The sequence below is a fragment of the Corticium candelabrum genome, chromosome 7, assembly GCF_963422355.1.
Source record: "Corticium candelabrum chromosome 7, ooCorCand1.1, whole genome shotgun sequence".
NCBI classification, from domain to species: domain Eukaryota; kingdom Metazoa; phylum Porifera; class Homoscleromorpha; order Homosclerophorida; family Plakinidae; genus Corticium; species Corticium candelabrum.
The window spans coordinates 1488352-1508663 of record NC_085091.1 but is presented as its reverse complement, the minus strand read 5'-3'; the positions used below and the strand labels follow the sequence as shown (position 1 = coordinate 1508663).

Here is a 20312-nt window from a genome sequence, read left to right as displayed (position 1 = left end):
AACTGACACGTGCACAACTACTCAACAATATATCTTCTAATATGCCACATTTGCAGGGCCGACGGAGCCTCAGCGGCAGCAGCAGCCATGGCCGTCCCACTTTTTGAAAACTCAACTTTAGTCAGTGAACGATTGCCGCATACTTCCGGTCTAAAGGTAGAGCTGATTAAATAAAATAATGTATTTGGTCATCTACCAGATTGCGGCTCTACTAATTTGGTGACTGTTTTGAAGTCTCCTACAACTTCTCTTTCGTTACCTGGACTATATTCCCCAACCTCTAGCTGTGACAGCACACTGTGCGCATGCTCACTACTCACGGATGTGTCATGACGTTGTCTACTTTGTTGCGATCGAGCATTGAATGCGAGCTTCCTCCTAGTAGTGAAGTACCCCACCAGCCTTCCAACTTCCAATTCCCCAAACATGAGTTTCGAAAGAAGCAAGTCTCCAATCGAGCTTTTCAGCCAGCGTGGTTCAAGCAGTGTGTACTCGTGGTTGCACCTGTACATGCCCAGCCAACCCACCCCTACCGTGCGCTAAGCCACACCCTCTAACGCACACTAGGCCGCTCCACTTTCAAGTTGCTTCCGTCTGCCTGATTTGTACAGTTGAAGGTCCACTAAGTGCATGTCACCAGTCGTAGTAAAAATCTGAGCACTGTCCTTGTCAGCTGTGCAAAAATACTGAATGACTTGGCAATTCAAACGCGTGAAAGGAAATGCAACAGCACCTAAGTGTATAACCCAACTGACAGTTGGACAAGCATCGTGTCCACTACTGTTCTCATGAAAACCATTGCACCCTGAAATGTATAAGGAGACCACACTACAACATTTGACATACATTAGTTATTAATTAAGATTTTTCCTAATTTTTGCGACAGAATCCAACAATAAACCCAAACATTAAAATTAATTTTTTTAATTAAACGGGTACAAACTTTTAATATCAATTTTCATTCAAACGCTACAAACGTTTCACAATATTGCTAATTACCCTCGTGGAGAGAAATCGAGACCGAACACACTTCCATAAGGCGACGAACTCTTTTCTTCGTATTCCCAATGGCCAGAAGAGCGCATGGAGCGATACAAGTACGCAGTCTGGAGAAAACAACACAACTAAGTCAAACATGCAAGTAGAACAAATGTAATTACACAACGGCCCAAAAATTACTTGTGAAGATGGAGAAAAATGACCGCCTATACTTCTAAGTTGTACTTTTTGGAAAATGGAGATCGAGCCCATGGCTTGCTTACATTATCCGGGAAACTGGCCTTGGAGTTTCAGTATGTACAGCAGTGATTCGTGCACACAGGGGTGACACTTGTTGTTGTTGTTGTTGCTGGTGCTATTGTTGGTTTTTGTTGTTGTTGTTGTTGTGTGTATGTGCGTGCGTGCGTGTGTGCGCACGCATGTGTTCTACACGAATAATTAGGCAACACTCATCAGTATAAAATGAGTCTATACCCATATTCATTTGAAATCACAAAGTACAGCAAACTACCATGGTAGCATCAATATACTAAATATACAGATTAACTATAACATTCAATATGTTGCAAACCTGACATTTTCGTACACACACACACACACACACACACTCAACATCTGTCTAACTACATTAATTAATTAATAAAGTCAAAGACGTTTTCTGATCAACTTTTCTTTTTGCGTTTTCTGATGAACTTTTCTTTTCGTCCCTTCCTAGAGCTGTTGTGCTTGCATTTACTTGCCACTCCCGATTGCCACACATGTCTACCCAATGTACAACCTGTTGTTGCATGCATTTCGTGTGTAACCAAACCATCGCATCTCTCATTGCAACACGACCAAAACCCACCGCATTCAAATCCTTTGTGAAACTGGCAACAGCCCTGCTCATTTCCTCCCCTAGAGAACGGAGACATGCAATGCACACAATACCCATTCTCAAGAACAGGAGCAGCTTTGACTCTGATCGATGGCGTCTTGAGTCTTTTCTTTATAAAGTCGGCACGTCCTTTTTCTTTTACTTCCTCTGGTTTATCTGCTAGTAAACTCAATTTTTTTAATCGTCCTTTCGGAGCCAAATCATTCTTGACTCTAGCCGCCCGCACCTTCTCTGCCCTGATCTCTAGATCATTCATTACTTGTTTCAAAGAGTCAACATTAGGAGCAGCCACCTTCACATCTACAACATCACTGTCAGCCACCTCCACACCTACAACATCACTGTCCTCATTGAGTAGCCACCAGGGTCTCGTAATTGCTCTGAAGGACATTCGAGGAGTCAATATTGCAATGTCGGCCCCAAACTTCTTGCACAGAGGCTTGACATGTCTTCCCTTTCTACCAATCAACAAACCAACTTCCTGAGGTTTCAAGTCAAGCTTTAACTTTTCTTCAAATTTTAGCTGTTTTTGTTGCCTCTCTGATGACAAATTTGGTATACATGAAAAATCAGCCCTCTCTACTTTCATTAAAACAGACAGCATTCTTAGCTTTCCAAATACGTCTTTCACGTTTTTCTTCCAATCTCCAGCCTCATCACAAGCACTCTTTAGTACATGCTTGACGTCATCATCATATGCATAGGCATAGTGATTTGAATGGCGCCGGCGGTGAAGACTAGGCGTCAGCCAAATCTTGACAGCTTTGAGTTCCGATCTAAATTCGCTGTCTCCAGGGACACGAGCATGACATACACAGACCGCCTTGCCTAGCCGTCTCGCTAGACCGACAGGTATTGTCTTGCCTCTCTGTTTGTTGATGATGAATTCGAATTGAGAGCGAAGGGTTCGATTGTGCTGAACACAGAGCATGATAACTCACGAAAGCAAACTAAACGGTGACTAAAGAGCAACTGTACACGTCTAGGTGCGCAGTACAAGTAATAAATAGCCTTAGAGATTGCACATTCAGCACGCAATTGGGTCTAGTCAGCAAATTATCCGAGTTATTCGAAAACCGTCCACTCAATGAATGAATGAATGATGATGATAGATTTCTGTCGCACCTAAAAGGTACAGTTCCCTCTTGGAGCAAACCTAAAAACAACTAAGACATAAGACGTACAGCTAACAGACCACAAAATACACCAGCTACAGCACAAACTACAATAACCCGGATGTATTTACTATAGGGTAATTCGGGGTAATTGACCCGTATTTTCTGCAAGAAATTGCGTTCCGCGTTTACCTGGGTATGGTTTCTTCGTTTGCTACTGTACTAGATGTTACTGATTTTGCCTTCTGCTTCTCCTCTCAGGCAAGATGATATAAAAATTGTGGCATTTTATGGAAGAATTTCAGAGGTATGTGAAAATTGGGATTAATAGTAACTACCGGTGTCATCCCTACTTATTAATTAGGAGAGCTAGCACACTCTCAGAGATATATGTACAGGGACTATTTGGTTCCGTGGACTATTTGGTCGCGGGCAATTATCTCGCTCCTATTTGGTTCCCGAAACCGTTTAACTAGGGCTTATTTGGTTTCGGCCACCTGCAGGGACTATTTGGTCGCGTGGACTATTTGGTTTCGCATTTATTGCGCCTCGAATCGGCACTCTCCAACTCTTACAGCTGTACGAGACGGACGCGAACGACGTGACGATGGCCATGATAATTTTCATGCCTCTCCCAGACGTCTCGATGAGCCGAAATCGAGTGCGACCTGCTTCTTCTTCGTTTGTATTTGGCTTCATGTGAATACCGAAGTCATCACGACATTGTCGATCGCAATTTCGCGTGTCTGACGTTTCCTTTTGAGGCGAATCTCGGCTCGTCTGGTAGCGGGCGTGTTGAAAGTAGGCGGAGTAAGAATGTCTTGTGCGTTACAAGGTAAACAAACATGATCCGATCACCGAGTGTAGAGATGTGCCGCGGTTAGCTAATTAGTTGTCCGGTCTGTTGTCTGCATGCTGTACTCGGCTTCCTGCGATGATGGATATGCAATCTGCGAAAACAGCCTGTCTGTCTGTCTGTGTCTGTCTGTCTGTCTGTCTATTGTTATTAATAGAGTAAGAGTTCAAATACAATCTGTCGATCAAACGCTAGAGTGACTGACAGAAAAATAAAGAAGATTGTTTCAAGAGACAGCAACATAAACATAAATGGTTGTAGGTAGAACCAAGCCCTATTGGCTTGGGTAGTATTTAGTTGCTTTGCTTAGATGGTGTATAATAGTTCAATGTTTGAAAATATGTGTATTGACAGACAGACAGACAGACAAACAGACAGACAGACAAACAGACAAACAGACAGACAGACAGACAGACAGACAGACAGACTGACCAGAGTTTAGATGTTGTTCAACTTTCAATTCAGTAAACTAAATTTCGGTTTGTAGGCTCCGTAGGGGAGCTTTTTAATGCTAATTGTTATTTGTGTAATTGTAATTGTAGTTGTGACACTTGTTGTTCATTAGCTGTTACTTTAGTTTCACCTGTATTAGCTTTGATGTATAAAAATATATGAAAATTTGACAGACAGATAGACAGACAGACAGACAGATAGACAGACAGACAGATAGATAGACAGACAGACAGACAGACAGACAGACAGTCAGACAGTTAGACAGACAGACAGACAGACAGACAGTTAGACAGACAGACAGACAGACAGACAGACAGACAAACAGACTTAGACACTTTTCCACTGATCACTCTTGCATTGCATCTCTGTATACACACTCATATCTGCATGCATGCGCATAGCTGCATGCTGATTAGTATAGTTCTTGTCTTCATTTTCTTGTCTGCATATCCTGATTCTACTGCAGCACATTTGCTGTGTCACCATTCAAAGAAAAGATAGACAGACGGACAGACTAAATGGCAGAAAGACACAGAAGATGCATGTATACAAGAAAAAAAGATTTCACTAAACAAACGGATCGTTTTATAGTGTACAACAACGCAGACAAACAACCATCAATACCCATCTGAGAGACCAAGTGCAAATAAGTGATTTTACATCAGATACATTTAATTAGTTGTTTCTCGAACTACATATATTCACTTATTTTCTCTTCTGTTCTGAAAGTCATCACCGATCTTTGGTCGTGCGCAACCAATTTCAGAGACGTTGATCGTCTTCCTTGCGTAGACAGTAGGCATACGTCACTGTGCACCTAAGTATCGATCGATGCCATGCAGGATCGATGCATAAATCTGCAGCTAACCGCAGCATTCTACGCACTAAAACATTCTTAGGCACATCACCACGTCTCTACACTCGGTGATCGGATCATGTTTGTTTACCTTGTAACGCACAAGACATTCTTACTCCGCCTACTTTCAACACGTCCGCTACCAGACGAGCCGAGATTCGCCTCAAAAGGAAACGTCAGACACGCGAAATTGCGATCGACAATGTCGTGATGACTTCGGTATTCACATGAAGCCAAATACAAACGAAGAAGAAGCAGGTCGCACTCGATTTCGGCTCATCGAGACGTCTGGGAGAGGCATGAAAATTATCATGGCCATCGTCACGTCGTTCGCGTCCGTCTCGTACAGCTGTAAGAGTTGGAGAGTGCCGATTCGAGGCGCAATAAATGCGAAACCAAATAGTCCACGCGACCAAATAGTCCCTGCAGGTGGCCGAAACCAAATAAGCCCTAGTTAAACGGTTTCGGGAACCAAATAGGAGCGAGATAATTGCCCGCGACCAAATAGTCCACGGAACCAAATAGTCCCTGTACAATATATAAACGAGCAAATGACAAGTGTACAACACAACATACAAATTATAGTCACTAGACTGAACTGATAGTAAATATCATGATCAACAAGCCATCAATAAACTCCACAACAAGAGAAAACTCTAACTCATCATACGAGTCACTACTTGCAAATTTTCACTATACTGTATACAACAACGAGCCATTAAAATTACGTAAACAAAAGCATCTCTAAAATATATACAAAAAATACATTTCAAAGGGGCTTTTTCTCTATTGCTAGCGATACCCCTAGGCTATGGCACCTTAGTCTGGGGACAGGAACATCATGCCTTCAGGAAATTTCTGATTGAGATATCAAACTCGTAAAGATAGAAGAATATTGATGTATATTTGACAGCCTGCACAGTTCTATGTTCCTCGAGCTTCCTTTTATGTGTTTTCACATCTTAATTAATTAAGTCTCTCTGTCTGCATGATCTATTTGCCACATTTAGGTCTACATGAAGGAGTGGGCCTGCCGCAAGAATCTCATGGTAAAATAGCAGATAGCTCTAAATCGTGGCTGGTGTGATTGACTTGTTTGTCGAGAGAAATCCTTGTCGAATGGCCATAAATTTTTACAGCTAATAGCCTATCAAAAAATAGTGAGACATTTAAGTGTTAATGTTTTACTCTGCATTGCTAAATCAGTACAAGTTAATTGAATAACATCAGTTTATACATATTATTAAATACTGATGACATCATAAAATTGATGCACAAGCTTCCTTCAGCAATACCTCTGTAAGTGACGCTGTGTACACCACTGTTTTCTGCTAGATTCGTGTAAGAAAGAGCTCACAACCATACAGGTTACCTGTATGGTATAAACGTAATTTATTCATATCCTTGTTAGGTACAAATCATTGAAATGTAAATTATTAATTAAGTGACAATGGAGCAACAGCATGTCTGTTGTCTTTTGCAATAATTTTCTATTCAGACTCTAAGTATGGTCATAGAGAATATTAACACAATCAATTTCTCAACTAGCCCTGCTCATTGACACAAGACAACCATCCAAGTTTCTGATGTAGATATAATAAAATATTTAACAAATTTACTACTTCAACTAACGAAGACTGATTAGACAACCAACTTCTTGACTTTTACTCCGTACAACATACACCTGCAGAGGCGTAGACAACATGCAGGCTCTCTTAATTAACGCGCGCGCGAGGAGCGGAGAAGGGGCGGTAAATGTAATTACAGTACATACCCTCGTGGAGAGAAATCGAGACCGAAAACGCTGCCATATGGCGACGAACTCATTTCTTCGTATTCCCAATGGCCACAAGAGCGCATGGAGCGATCCATACAAGTACGCAGTCTAGAGAAAACAACACAATTATGTCAAACATCTAATTAATTAAGTAGAACAAATGTAATTGCATAACGGCCCAAACATTACGTGTAAAGATGGAGAAAAATGACCGCCTAGACTTCTAAGTTGTACTTTTAGAAACGAAGATCGAACCCATGGCTCACATGATCCGGCAGTGTAACTATGCAGGGGTGATTCGTGCATACACAGGGTGTACACTTGTTGTTGTTGTTGGTGTTGTTGTGCTATTGTTGGTTTTGTTGTTGTTGTTGTTGTTGTTGTTGTTGTGTGTGTGTGTGTGTGTGTGTGTGTGTGTGTGTGTGTGTGTGTGTGTGTGTGTGTGTGTGTGTGTGTGTGTGTGTGTTCTACACAAGTAATTAAGCACTCATCTGATCGGTATAAAACGAGTCTATACCCATGTTTATTCAATCACAAAGTACAGCAAACATCATGTTAGTATCATAGCAATACAGATCAATTAGAACATTCAATATGTTGCAAACCTGACATATTCGTACACACACTCAACATCAGTCTAACTACACTAATAAAGCCAAAGACGTTTTCTGATGAACTTTTCTTTTCGTCCCTTCCTAGAGCTGTTGTGCTTGCATTTACTTGCCACTCTCGGTCGCCACACGTGTCTACCCAACGTACAACCTGTTGTTGCATGCATCTCGTGTGTAACCAAACCATCGCATCTCTCATTGCAACACGACCAAAAACCACCGCATTCGAATCCTTTGTGAAACTGGCAACAGCCCTGCTCATTTCCTCCCTTAAAGAACGGAGACATGCAATGCACACAATACCCATTCTCAAGAACAGGAGCAGCTTTGACTCTGATCGATGGCGTCTTGAGTCTTTTCTTTATAAAATCGGCACGTGCTTTCTCTTTTACTTCCTCTGGTTTATCAACCGTCTCATCGGCTAGTAAACTCGTTTTAGGTAATGTATTTTGGTACATTAATTTTCGTACTTTAGCAGCCAAATCATTTTTTGCTTTAGCTGCCCGCACCTTCTCCGCTCTGATCTTTAAATCACTCATTACTTGTTTCAAAGAGTCGACATTAGGAGCGGCCACCTTCACATCTACAACATCACTGTCTGCATCCGGTAGCCACCAGGGTCTTGCTCTGAAGAACGTTCGAGGAGTTAATATTGCAATGTCGGCCTCAAACTTCTTGCACAGAGGTTTGACATGTATTCCCTTTGTACCGATCAGCAAACCAACGTGCCGAGGTTTCAAGTCAAGCTTTAACTTTTCTTCAAACTTTAGCTGTAAATGTCTCTCTGATGACAAATTTGGTATACATGAATAATCAGCCTTCTCTACTTTCATTAAAACAGACAGCATTCTTAGCTTTCCAAATACGTCTTCCACGTTTTTCTTCGAATCTCCAGCCTCATCACAAGCACTCTTTAGTACATGCATGACGTCATCACCATAGTGATTTGAATGCCGGCGGCGGTGAGACGTCAGCCAAATCTTGACAGCTTCGAGTTCCGACTGAAACTCGTCGTCTCCAGTAACACGAGCGTGACATACACAGACCGCCTTGCCTAGTCGTCTCACTAGAACGACAGGTATTGTCTTGCCTCTCTGTTTGTTGATGATGAATTCGAATTGAGAGCGAAGGGTTCGATTGTGCTGAACACAGAGCATGATAACTCACGCAAGCAGACTAAACGGTGACTATAGAGCAACTGTACACGTTTAGATGCGCAATACAAGTAATAAATAGCCATAGAGATTGCACATTTATCACGCAATCGTGTCTAGTCAGCCAATTATCCGGGTTATTAGATGGCCTTTCCACTCAATAACCCGGATGTACTTACTATATTTTACTATAAAATTAAACTTTTCAATTGCATAAATCTAATACGTCCATGATTCTGATTTACTATAGTATAAGTGTATTAAGTGTAAACTGTAAATTGTGCGTATTAATCTCGCGACTTTTCATATCTAGGAATACGGCAGATTACTTGTGTCTAACCATCAACCATGTGGGCAAACTCACAATAACTGTAGTGGACAAACATTTTTAGTATCATGTTCCAGCTGCTTTCAGCATATACACAAAATCAATTCAGATCATGACAAATGATTAGTACGCTCAAGTACGACAAAAAACGAAGACCCTATCTTGTTGCTGTCAGTTCAACCTACAGAGAATTCTAGCGAAAGTAAAGTTTCTTCAACAATTGCACAACCGGTGCTGGCATCTGTTTGCGTCTACCCTTAGCTTCAAACTCAGTAGCAACCTTTCTGTTGACTGAAACCATCATGTGAGTGACGTCATCTTTTGTGGCGTCGTGAACGAGAACCTCCGTCAATGCTTGCACGAACCAAGAGCCTCGTTCACTGTTTCGCCACGAGACATACCCGGGGACAGTAGCGTATGCAAGCAGCATGTCTGCTTCGACAGGTAGTGCACTCATCTTGGCATCTGTCTCGTCTACTCCTTCGCCTAGTGCTCTCTCAATGATGACTGGCTCTTGTGCTGGTACACCATCAGTGTCATTCTGGTGACCATCACTCTCATCCCGGCCATAGTCAAAGCTGTCACCTCGACAAGCTTGTATAAAGAAGAGCTTCGGCTTGCCAACCAAATATGGAGCCTGATCACCATTGAACAGCCGAATCAACCGTTGAACTTCAATAAGATTGCCATCAGAGCCATACAATTTGCCTTCGACTCCATGAGTAAGAATGCATACAACAACACAGTCATAGTTACTGTGGTCGTATCGAGCCAACTTCCGTAAGTTGTCTTCCATATCATTAGTTCCTTGATCATGCAGAACAGTCGCCAAAAATCCAAGAAATTTGAATGCCTGTTGAAGATTGGCGGCGTCTACGTCAGTTCCCTTGCGCATGTTCATACCGCACTTGGGATGGAAATGCTTATTGTTAATAATGAGAGCCATTCCACGAGGCACCTTGGTCATCGGATAACAGTCATCACGATGTGCATCAGTCTCAGTTTTTGATGGTAAATTTAAAACTGGAACATTTGCCTTGGAGGAAACATCCTCTCTACGAGTTTCTTGAAATGGTATGGGAAATAATGGTGATGGCTCGACAACATCTACAATGTAAACAAATATACATCACAATCAGTTGTAATTGTATTTCTAATAATTAAATCTTGATTAGTCACATAATCAAGCAATTTGACAAAGTGTACTGTACAAGATACACAACATACTGTGTACAATAATAGTCACCAGACTATAAAATGAACTGATAGTAATCATGATCAACAAGCCATCAATAAACGATTTAACCCCACAACAAGAGAAAACTCTGACTCATCAAACGAGTCAAAACTAGCAAATTTTCACTCATTGTGTACAACAACACAAACCATTAAAATTACATTAACAAATATCTCTAAAAGATCCATTTCTCTGTTATTCGTGTAAGAAAGAGCATACAATTATATGTACAAGTATAAATGTAATAATTTATTCTATATTATACAACAAACCTTGTTGGGTATAAATATAAACTATTAATTAATTAAGAGGTCATCCATAATTGTCGACATTTTCTCAAGCGTACAAAGCGTACCCTTTTCTGCATACCCTCCTCCCTCCCCTACGCATACATAAAAATGTTGGTCATGTGAAGCTATTTCTAATGTACCATGGTATTACAACAATTAAACAATTAGAAGCCCTTTCAAAGATTGATATGCACATTTTGTCGTTCTGGCCAGCAGTCTTCCATTGTCGTTGCACTTTCTGCACAGTTTCCTCACAAGACAAAGACGGGCTGGCAAAGACAAAAGCATTCGCAAACTGCTAGTACCTGTTCGCCAGCATTTTACAAATGCAAGGTCTCCTAGACAGGTCTGTTAGTACGTACCTACCACAGAGTACCTACCGTCCCACGCCATGTATGCTTTAAACATGTGCGACAAACACTTAGCACGCGCTATACACGTCATACACTTGCAGCGGATAGTTACATACAAACATAGATACAACACACGTACGCGTATATGCAATATACTTCAGTATCACTTCCTATCTACTTCTGGACCAAAAAAATCATCGACATTTTAGACTCCGTCCCAAAAGCATACAACAACTCTTACCCCCTCCCCCTAGCGTACGCTTTGTATGCTTGAGAATATAAGTATGATCACACTATTAACACACTAACCCTGCTCTTATCAACATAAGACAACCATCCAAGTTTCTGATGCAGGCATAATAAAATATTACTAATTCAACTAACGAAGACTGATTAGACAACCAACTTCTTGACTTTTACTCCATACAACATACACCTGCAGGGGCATAGAGCAAACAGTAATTGGTCCGGCCTAGCATGCCTAAGTAAGCCTAGTATCAAGAGTGGCCAACTGGTGCTATGGTGCCACAGGTGGCACCAGAGGCTCATCCTGGGAACCAAACAAGCAAAGATTTGGCACCAAGGCTTGAAGCCAGTCAAGCAGATGGTGACTGTGACTGAACACAAGACATCATGATTGATCAAATGTACCATGATGATATATACATACATGAGTACGTAGTACGTATGTAAATGTACGTAGGTACATGTCTATAGTCCTGTCCACACTACACCAGAATGGATCACGATAGGAGCGTCCACACTGCACTTTGAAAACGCTACCTTCGCCTCATTTTTGATATCACGTGACTGATGACTGATGTGTACGTGTGGCTTCTTTGCTTGTGGAAGCTTTGATACAGCAATGTAAGGTGAGCGAGAACAAAGACAAGTGAGGAGGCTCAGGAGGGTTAGATGTTCCGACTACATGGGTAGAGTACGTGGAGGTAACGCACACTATTTCTAATTGGATTCAACTGATCGGGATCAAAACCACCTTGCGATGTGGATTGGATTTATCGTGATCCAGTTGCCAGTGTAGACAGGCCTTATGTACTAGCCTCAAACCAGCTTATGCAGATGTGTCCGTGTGGGCGTGTCATTTCCGTTTGGCACCAGGATATCCTGGTGACACACCAAGGACTCCAGCCTTTTCCAACTTGGCCACCTCTGAGCATGCCTAGGTAAGCCTCATCTGATAGCATAACCATTTACTAAATGATTTAGTCTGCCAACCTTTGGGCAGAGTAGTGAAAGCAAGTGCTCTTAGTTAATTAATTAATTAAACAAACAAGGATACACTAACCAAAACCTTACACAAGCTTGTACAAAAGCATACTTGTAGAATATAAATTACTTATTTAATTAATTGGCTATACCCTAACCCGGAAGTTCACGCCATTCAAGGTTTCTACATTGGTCAGGCCATGGCAGGACCAGCCAGAGTGCTGCCTATGCCTCTGACCTGGGCTAAACAACAAGTATATTCTCAGCCCCTCTTCTAGGCAACATAAAAATTCATCTCTGCTTCCTTCCTATGTTTTTGCACACACACAATTAAATTAAATAGCAAGTTTTAACAAACAATGCAACACCTACTTGCCACCTTGGCCTTCCCACTAAACCTGCTTCTCTTCTCAGATACAGAACAATCAATATTTATTTATTTAATTAATAATTACCGTGTTCCCTCACTATCTCACATTTTTCGAGCATATTGCCAGTGAGTTCATGTTGTACCCGTTTCCTACATTGTACACTATCTCCAGCTCCTACGCGGACAGTAGGAAACGAAAGACCACGTGCGTCATAACTCCACCCCACATGTTGCACCCGAAAGCAAAAAGCGACGGAAATGGACTAGCACTTTCACCCCTCTAGGAATCCTGACGCCAACTAACCCTATTTGACACCCAACTAACCACCAAAGTAAGCAAACACAAACAGCCGACCTTGTTTGACGAGATCTCCGCATAGTTTCGTGGCAACATACTCCTGGCCCGTCACCTTCAATACTTCTATAAATTTATCGAATGCTGTGGGTCCTTTGCGAGGCAGCTTGTCGATGATGAGACGAATTTGCTCCTTCGTTTTCTTCTCGGCGCGAATCTCGTCCAGTTCATCATCAGAAAGCAACTTTTTCTCTACAAGATGATCGATCATTGATTTAGGCTGCAGATTCTCCAAGAGATACACCCGATGCGTTCGCAGCAGATCACGATGCTTATCGTCCATGATGAAAAATAACCCGTATGTTACATAAAGAAGTGAAGCGCGCTACCCGTATGCTCAATAAGAAGTAAAGCGCGCTAGGTAGCTGTTAGAAAACAAGATGCAGAGCTCTGGTTGGGCTGGATTTGATAAATCGCGTGCGTTTCCGAATGCAATGCCGGACTATGGTGTTCTAACCGCTGAAGATGCCGTCACAGCAGAGGACGACGTGAAGGAGAGGATTCGTTTGGAGCTGGCGAGACTGCAGAGTCTACTGGAAAAGAATTATCAAGCTGTTAGTGTCCTTGCGCCGTCCAGCGTACCGCGGGCAAGCAAGCCAGACTTCAGTATCTACACTGGAGCAGGAGGTGCGAACTTGGAGTGACAAATTACTTTTAATTGAAATGTTGAAATGCTTGAATATTGAATACTGGCAGGCAGATTGGTGAGTAGAAAGACAGACAGACAGACAAACAGACAGACAGACAGACAAACACAGACAGACGACAGACAGACAGACAGACACTGTCACAGACAGACAGACAGACAGACAAACACAGACAGACAGCCATACACTGTCACAGACAGACAGACAAACAGACAGACAGACAGACAGACAACAGAAAGACAGACAGGCACACAGATAGACGACAGACAGGCACACAGATAGACGACAGACAAGCACACGGACAGACAGACAGACAGACAGGCAGACAGACAGACAGGCACACAGACAGACAGACAGACTGACAAACAGACAGACAGGCACACAGACAGACAGACTGACAGACAGGGAGGCCATGAGATAATCCAATTTGTTTGTATTGCTATAGGAAACGCATACATGTACTGGAAGCTAAGTGAGCATTATGCTCGTCATTTCAACAAAAGCGAGTCGAAGCGTTGCCTCCAGCTCGCTGTCGCAGCCATCGAAACAGCACTCTCCCTCATCGGTCAGATGGCAAAGCTACACGTCAACAGTTACATTGGCGTCTCTTTCTACATCGGGGATGCCGGCATCTATGCTCTCGCAAGTGTCATTTACCATCGATCTGGTCATGTCAACAAATGCCAACATTGTGTACAACAGCTCCTATCCGAGTCCAGTAGGGCATCAAAAGTTGACGAGGATGAAATTCTTTACGGAAGAGCAGGATATCTGTTTTGTTTGCTTTTCGTTAAAAAACACCTTCCTGCTCATCTCGTTCCAATTGAAAAACTCGAATCGACGGCTACTAGTGTTGCAGAGGTTGTGATAGAAACTGGTGTCAAGGGGAGCAGAGGTCAAAAACATCTGAGGTAATTGCAGCATGTTGTACATGTATGGATTTGTAAATTCGATACATTTTAGGTATACAAATCGTACAATTAAAATATATTTAAAATTAATTAATTTAATTAAGTTTAATTAAAATAAAAAATAGTTGTAATATTAGTTACAGACTATACGATTATTTCTAATTACAAATATGGTTAGGTATTTCTTTTTGGGGTCTGAGTATCTTGGAGCAGCTCATGGGTTGTGTGGTATTATCTACGTATTAATGTATTTTCCTCATCTAATGTCCAATTCCAGAATCAACCTACTGATCAAGGAATCGTTGGATTACCTACTAAATGTCCAACTTCCTTCGGGAAATTTCCCTGCGGCGGCCGATGACGATCCTTCTCGTGCAGATTGTTTAGTGCATTGGTGTCATGGAGCTCCTGGATTTGTCTCTTTGTTTACAAAGGCAAATGAATGCTACGGCGACGTCAAGTACAAAGAAGCTGCTCTGGCAGCTGCTCGGTGTGTGTGGCATCGTGGCCTATTACGAAAAGGCATTCCGCTGTGTCATGGGATTTCCGGTAATGCATACGCTTTCTTTAATCTCTACAGAGCAACGAAAGATTTGGAGCACAAATATCGAGCACTCAAGTTCTGTGAGGCGTTGTGTGACCCGGCAGTTCAAAAGCAGCTTACAGAGTATGACGACAGATCTAGACATGTGAAAGGGGTTCCTGACACTCCATACAGTCTCCTGGAAGGATACGCCGGTGTCGTTTGTCTGTTCGTTGATGCTCTCTCTCCCGAACAGTCAGCGTTTCCGGGTTATGATGGGGACATGTAAAGACAAATCGGACAACTTTCTGTTAATAAGTATATATGTTGTACTTCTTTCAAGTTTCCAACTTTCTGTAAATTGTCATGATTTCGAGGGTGCATCTCCTTGTGCTTAAAGTTATTTATGTATTAGTTGGCAGATCAACATGGCATTATTGACCCAAGGTGGAGGGGCTCATCTCTCCAAGGTAGTTGACCAAGCTGTAAGCATAGCTATTGTCACACGAGATAAGCCTTGTCCACCCAGGTGACATAATGCCGTTTGACCCTAGATTATGATAAGTGATATAGATGGGTGTGTTTCATTTTTATTGGAAGAGAAGTGCATGGTCAATGTAACTGCTCCTTGCTTGTGCATAGCATCTCCACAGCTGCAAATGCTGTGAATCTCTGAGCTGTCAGGGTGTTGCTTCATTGACCATTCGAGCTTCGTGGGAGTGTGTCTGAACCCAAGAAATTGTGCAATTCTCTTCTTTCAATGGCACTAAACTCTCCCACCCGGCAACAACGAACAACGACCCTCCCAATTGGCTCAACGAATTGCTGGCATTTCCAAGAACATTGGCTGTAGAGTCTAAACCAAAACTCCACCCAGCATCTTGCAAACTGTTCAACAGTTGTTTGAGCCCATTTGGAAGTACTAATGCCACGTATACTGACAGTCTGTATGTGATTACTTGAGTTTGAGCAGTTTCTTGGCAATATATTCCTGGTCTGTCTCCAATATTTCTATAATTTATCAAATGCTTTGAGCACTTTACTTGACAGCCTGTTAAGTATGAAACGAACGAACTCCTTCACTTTCTTTTTCGGCAGGAATCGCGTGCAGATTATCTTCGGTAAGCGATGCCTTTACTGTACAAGAAGGTCAATTATTAGTTTGGGATCCATGTTGTCCACGAGGTAAGCTCGATGCGTTTGCAGCGGGCTACCAAGCTTGAGCTCCATGATGCAGACATACCAGTATGTCAAACAAAAACGGAAACTCATTAACAATAGTTTTGATTACACAACAAGCTTACTGTATGGACATCTAAAGCCTGACACACTATAGATAGATACTATAAATTAGTACTGCCAACTACAGTCTGTTCAAAAAGCAGCTAACCTTAGGAAAGACCTCAATATCCTCCAACATACTTCAACACTACAGTGAGAAATTCTCTGCAGCCGCTATATCTTGTTCACGCGCCACACCATGCTGGTGCTGCTGCAGAAGCAAGAGAGCAGGACAAAGACGACCATCATGAAAGTCATGTAACAGCAGCTGGCGGTGTCTTTCATCCTTTGGTCTGTGAATCCTTGGGCCTCTGGTCACCACACAGTCATCGTGTCATTAAGGTTATTGCATGAAGGTTGTCTTTTAAAGGAAATATAACAATCAGTAAAGCTGTTAGAAATCTTCGTGAACAACTGCCTGTTAAATTATGGTCCTACAATGCCAAGATGTTGCTCTGTACAGTAGATTAGCTTTAGACAGCAATGACCGTGTACTTTTTGGTGTTTAGTTTTATATTCCGTCTCTCATGGCATGTGCATGGGGATCGTATGTGTCAAAATTCGAAGTAGCACCGCGTCACGTCATTGTGAGATTTCACTTGGGGGTCGACTCCTCGAGAGGGGACCGTCTAAATACCGAAACGTGTGTTTGCATTGTGGTGTGGAATGCAGTCTTCATGCACGGTTTCGTGGCGATTGGCCTGGCAGTTTTGGCGTGATACAGACAGACAGACAGATCAGACTTACATATATATATATATATATATATATATATATATATATATATGTATGTATGTATTTATTTATACTCTACATCCAAAATACAAGCTATTGTACTGTCCACACACACACACACACACACACACACACACACACACACACACACACACACACACACACACACACACACACACACACACACACACACAAACACACACACACACACACACAGTCTGGGAAGGTGAAATTATACCATTCAAAATCTCGAGGTAACAGTTAGATCAGTAGATACAACAATCGTCTTTACCTAAGTTCTATCATCACATTATCATGTAACAAAGATCATGCCATAGATGAAGCTAAAAGAGATCTAATGTGTCACAGCAGCTACTACTTCAGTGAACGTATTACAGGTACTTTCACTGAGATACATACCTGTACTGCTGACATAATCTACCAGCAAAGCATCGTGCTATATACAATGCTATACACAGTCACAGTGACTACATACACATACAAATACCTCTCTTTGTGTTACATTCAGCCAGCATAATGATAAGGATTATATGTGACCCAATGAGCGGAATCGTCCTTATCCCGAGGTTTAGCACTTGATGAAAACAGCGACTTCAGTGTCTTACTAGCCTTCGGATCCTCAGCTACAGTCTTGAAATGCGAACTCTGTTTCAATGCAGCTCGAGCTTCTGCTACAGTGCCCAATCCTAAGTCACTGTTACCGCTCATAGTCACACTAGTAGGCTTCACGGTGCCATTCTGCTTTGTTGACGACTTGATTTTCTTTGATTTTGAGCACGGGTTATCTAATTGCTCACTCTTTACTGCTGCTTCTGCTCGCTCACGCTTCTTGCCTTTCTGCCCTTTCTATAATTTCAGTAGCAGACTAAGAAATTGCGAACACATTGATGTGTCAATGGTCTTTATATTGACAAGGATTTTACTGTATTGTGTATAAGTTGTCTTTCACATGCATTACACACCGAATGGGCTTCATCGCACGAATGATTGTAACCAGATGGCAAATATCATGAAATATATGCTCAGGTGGTCGTTAGACACAGCAGTCATGCTTCCCGTAGATTGACTTGCCTACCCCTCATCTCTTGTTTGCGTTTGACTGTTCCACTTACAGGGGCGTAGCAAGCACATTTGAATAGGTTGGTCCTAACCCGCACTAAAGGACGTAGTTTAAGTTAACGCATGCTAAAACATGCACAATGGGTCCTGCGACCGAGAAAGACTGGAGTTTGAGGCCATCCATACTCGTACCTAACTTTGATCTACGGTAATTCCAGTAGCTAGCATACAGTAGTTAAGCCTGCTGCATACTACACATTCTCCAAATAAATAAATTAATAAATAATATATTTAATATATTAAACCGGAAGTTATGCTAATTGCCGGGCCAACCCTTTGCTACGCCCCTGACTCGTGATATAATTCAATGACATGTGTACCTACCTTTTCCATTTTTGCCTGTGCACGACGAAAGTCCATCTTTTTCCTCAGTTCTTCCATCTCTTCTTTGCTCCCATTTATGGCAATAACATCGTCCTTGTTATAGCCCTCTCCCCACTAGACATCAACCAATAGCATTACATCACTCATCCATCATAAAGATTTATATATATACACACACATGTGCATGCATGCACACACACACACACACACACACACACACACACACACACACACACACACACACTGTACCTCTTGATGCACGGCGTCAGGAACTTCCTTCAATCCACGTTCAGAGCAGACAAACCCATTCTTCCACAAAAACACAAACCTAAACAGAAATTTGGAATCTCGTTAGCTTGTTGATCATTTGTGCATGAAACGCGATGAACTAACTTGTATCGGCCGTTCATCTCAAGGCCTGTGATTGGGCAGATGTATTCTGATGCTTGAGTATCAACGTAAGTGTCGGCCTTGCCCAAACAAGATCGATCATATGACGTGTTCTTAGTTAATTTCAATTCGCAGACATCCTGGAAGAGCCAACACATTATGATCTGTATTAACTAACTAACAAAATGTGTTAGATAAATTGATTTAAGTTGAGCCAATGACTCTGAGTTCCAAGTAAACTATAAGCTAATGTGGACAAAACCCTTTGGTTAATTAAGATAAATATATTGGAACCTTTAGGTTTCGGATGTGTGCAGCAATGTCGGAAGATGCAGAAGCTTTGTTGAGGAGGTACTCAATCACGGCCTCCTTGTTGTATAGCCTAACACAATAATCACGTCAGAATTCTGTAAGTCACACACACACACACACACACACACACACACACACACACACACACACACACACACCACACACACACACACACACACCACACACACACACACACACACACACACACACACACACACACACAGTGAGCACAACAACTCGACGAGACAACAACTTTGAAGCGTTCCTACCTTCCCAATTCACAACACACAATAGGTTCTCGTAGCTGCTGTTGACTGAGAGCACAATGACGCCACCTTGCAGAAATTTCAACATCCCGATCAACCTGCAAGAGAAAAAGAGTTTGTCGTTGGGACCCCCATAACCAAACAAAATCAAACCAAAGCTTAACCTTCTCGGGCTTCTGTTTCAGCCTTACTAATTCGTCTCGAGTAGGAATTGTTCCTCCATCGCATCCCATAGTGTAGCTAGTTACTTTACTCACGCGCGCTAGCTTAACATATAATATCCCGTATATATTTTAGGTGGTGTACTGTGTACAGAGCTGACCGAAGCAACAATGTCTTTGAGAATACAATATTAGTTCAGTCTATTTACCATTAAACAATAAATTAAGTTATACATGTCTCAATTTCATCAGTAAAATCAAACATCAATTTTTCAATAAAAGTGATAGAAGTAGTAGAGACAAGCTTTCTCTATCACTAGTCGCTTTTGCTCGTTCCCACTCTTCCCGGTCCAGATCTGATCTCTCTGTCAAACTGTTCCGCCGTTAGAGTTCCATCAATCGCCTTGAAACCTTCATTGAATACTGAATAGGCGCTCATCTCTCCCGCCTTTCTCTCTTCACTGCCGAGAGTGCAATAAACGACGAGCAAAATCGACGCGATGAAGAAAACCGTGCCAAACTCAATCTCTACGAAAAAACCCCAAAGACACAACCATACGACAGCTTTCCACAAGTAAGCGCTCCCAATAATATTCCATATTCCATCATCTCCTCGGTTCGTATTTCCTTGACGAACATCTCCCTCAGACATGCCAATTTCCCGAACTTTAGCCTCGTACACAGGCCCACATGCGCGGCAGGCCGCGCATGCATGAGGGCTTGAGTGCGAGGCTAACCTAATTAACAAGATTTGCAATTATGCA

General features: G+C 42.1%; 7 protein-coding genes and 1 long non-coding RNA gene across 11 annotated transcripts in view; 2 read left to right on the top strand and 6 right to left on the bottom strand.

Moving 5' to 3' along the window:
• The window catches only part of LOC134182175 (DDB1- and CUL4-associated factor 10 homolog), a 10789-nt gene extending 9526 nt beyond the window's left edge, over window positions 1–1263 (bottom strand). Inside the window, exons 1-2 of the mRNA XM_062649544.1 lie at window positions 1180–1263; window positions 1000–1106 (exon numbers count right to left, since the gene is read on the bottom strand). Coding sequence (XP_062505528.1) covers window positions 1000–1106; window positions 1180–1251 — 179 coding nt within the window. The 5' untranslated portion in view covers window positions 1252–1263. The remainder of the gene's footprint in view (window positions 1–999; window positions 1107–1179) is intronic.
• A 185-nt stretch (window positions 1264–1448) lies between these two features.
• On the bottom strand, window positions 1449–3055 carry LOC134182543 (uncharacterized). The gene has a single exon (XM_062649967.1). It carries the CDS (start codon window positions 2805–2807, stop codon window positions 1662–1664), a length of 1146 nt encoding a protein of 381 aa, XP_062505951.1. The 5' UTR covers window positions 2808–3055; the 3' UTR covers window positions 1449–1661.
• A 61-nt stretch (window positions 3056–3116) lies between these two features.
• On the top strand, window positions 3117–6353 carry LOC134181910 (uncharacterized). Its single transcript, XR_009970220.1, has 3 exons — window positions 3117–3187; window positions 3253–3298; window positions 6167–6353. It is a non-coding gene; the product is annotated as an uncharacterized LOC134181910 (long non-coding RNA).
• A 1072-nt stretch (window positions 6354–7425) lies between these two features.
• On the bottom strand, window positions 7426–8735 carry LOC134182305 (uncharacterized). The gene has a single exon (XM_062649700.1). The coding sequence runs from the start codon at window positions 8699–8701 to the stop codon at window positions 7580–7582; it is 1122 nt and encodes a 373-aa protein (XP_062505684.1). The 5' UTR covers window positions 8702–8735; the 3' UTR covers window positions 7426–7579.
• A 333-nt stretch (window positions 8736–9068) lies between these two features.
• Window positions 9069–13155, bottom strand: LOC134181909 (caspase-3-like). The gene is made up of 2 exons (XM_062649197.1): window positions 12859–13155; window positions 9069–10133 (listed from the first exon to the last, which is right to left on the bottom strand). The coding sequence occupies exons 1-2, from the start codon at window positions 13139–13141 to the stop codon at window positions 9220–9222; spliced, it is 1197 nt and encodes a 398-aa protein (XP_062505181.1). The 5' UTR covers window positions 13142–13155; the 3' UTR covers window positions 9069–9219.
• Window positions 13156–13245: 90 nt separating this feature from the next.
• On the top strand, window positions 13246–15400 carry LOC134181907 (glutathione S-transferase LANCL1-like). Of its 3 annotated transcripts, XM_062649195.1 has the most exons (4): window positions 13246–13485; window positions 13951–14416; window positions 14595–14636; window positions 14694–15400. In XM_062649195.1, exons 1-4 carry the CDS (start codon window positions 13293–13295, stop codon window positions 15226–15228), a joined length of 1236 nt encoding a protein of 411 aa, XP_062505179.1. In that variant the 5' UTR covers window positions 13246–13292; the 3' UTR covers window positions 15229–15400. The 3 variants fall into 3 exon arrangements, with proteins under 3 accessions (XP_062505179.1, XP_062505180.1, XP_062505178.1); XM_062649196.1 differs by lacking the exon at window positions 14595–14636; XM_062649194.1 differs by having other exon boundaries at window positions 14595–15400.
• A 1821-nt stretch (window positions 15401–17221) lies between these two features.
• On the bottom strand, window positions 17222–19701 carry LOC134182745 (replication termination factor 2-like). Of its 2 annotated transcripts, XM_062650185.1 has the most exons (7): window positions 19552–19701; window positions 19391–19485; window positions 19104–19191; window positions 18813–18949; window positions 18669–18747; window positions 18420–18533; window positions 17222–17822 (listed from the first exon to the last, which is right to left on the bottom strand). In XM_062650185.1, exons 1-7 carry the CDS (start codon window positions 19618–19620, stop codon window positions 17481–17483), a joined length of 924 nt encoding a protein of 307 aa, XP_062506169.1. In that variant the 5' UTR covers window positions 19621–19701; the 3' UTR covers window positions 17222–17480. The 2 variants fall into 2 exon arrangements, with proteins under 2 accessions (XP_062506169.1, XP_062506168.1); XM_062650184.1 differs by having other exon boundaries at window positions 19391–19701.
• Window positions 19702–19836: 135 nt separating this feature from the next.
• LOC134182746 (SAYSvFN domain-containing protein 1-like) lies at window positions 19837–20291 on the bottom strand. Its single transcript, XM_062650186.1, has one exon. The coding sequence runs from the start codon at window positions 20198–20200 to the stop codon at window positions 19865–19867; it is 336 nt and encodes a 111-aa protein (XP_062506170.1). The 5' UTR covers window positions 20201–20291; the 3' UTR covers window positions 19837–19864.
• Window positions 20292–20312: the final 21 nt, after the last annotated feature.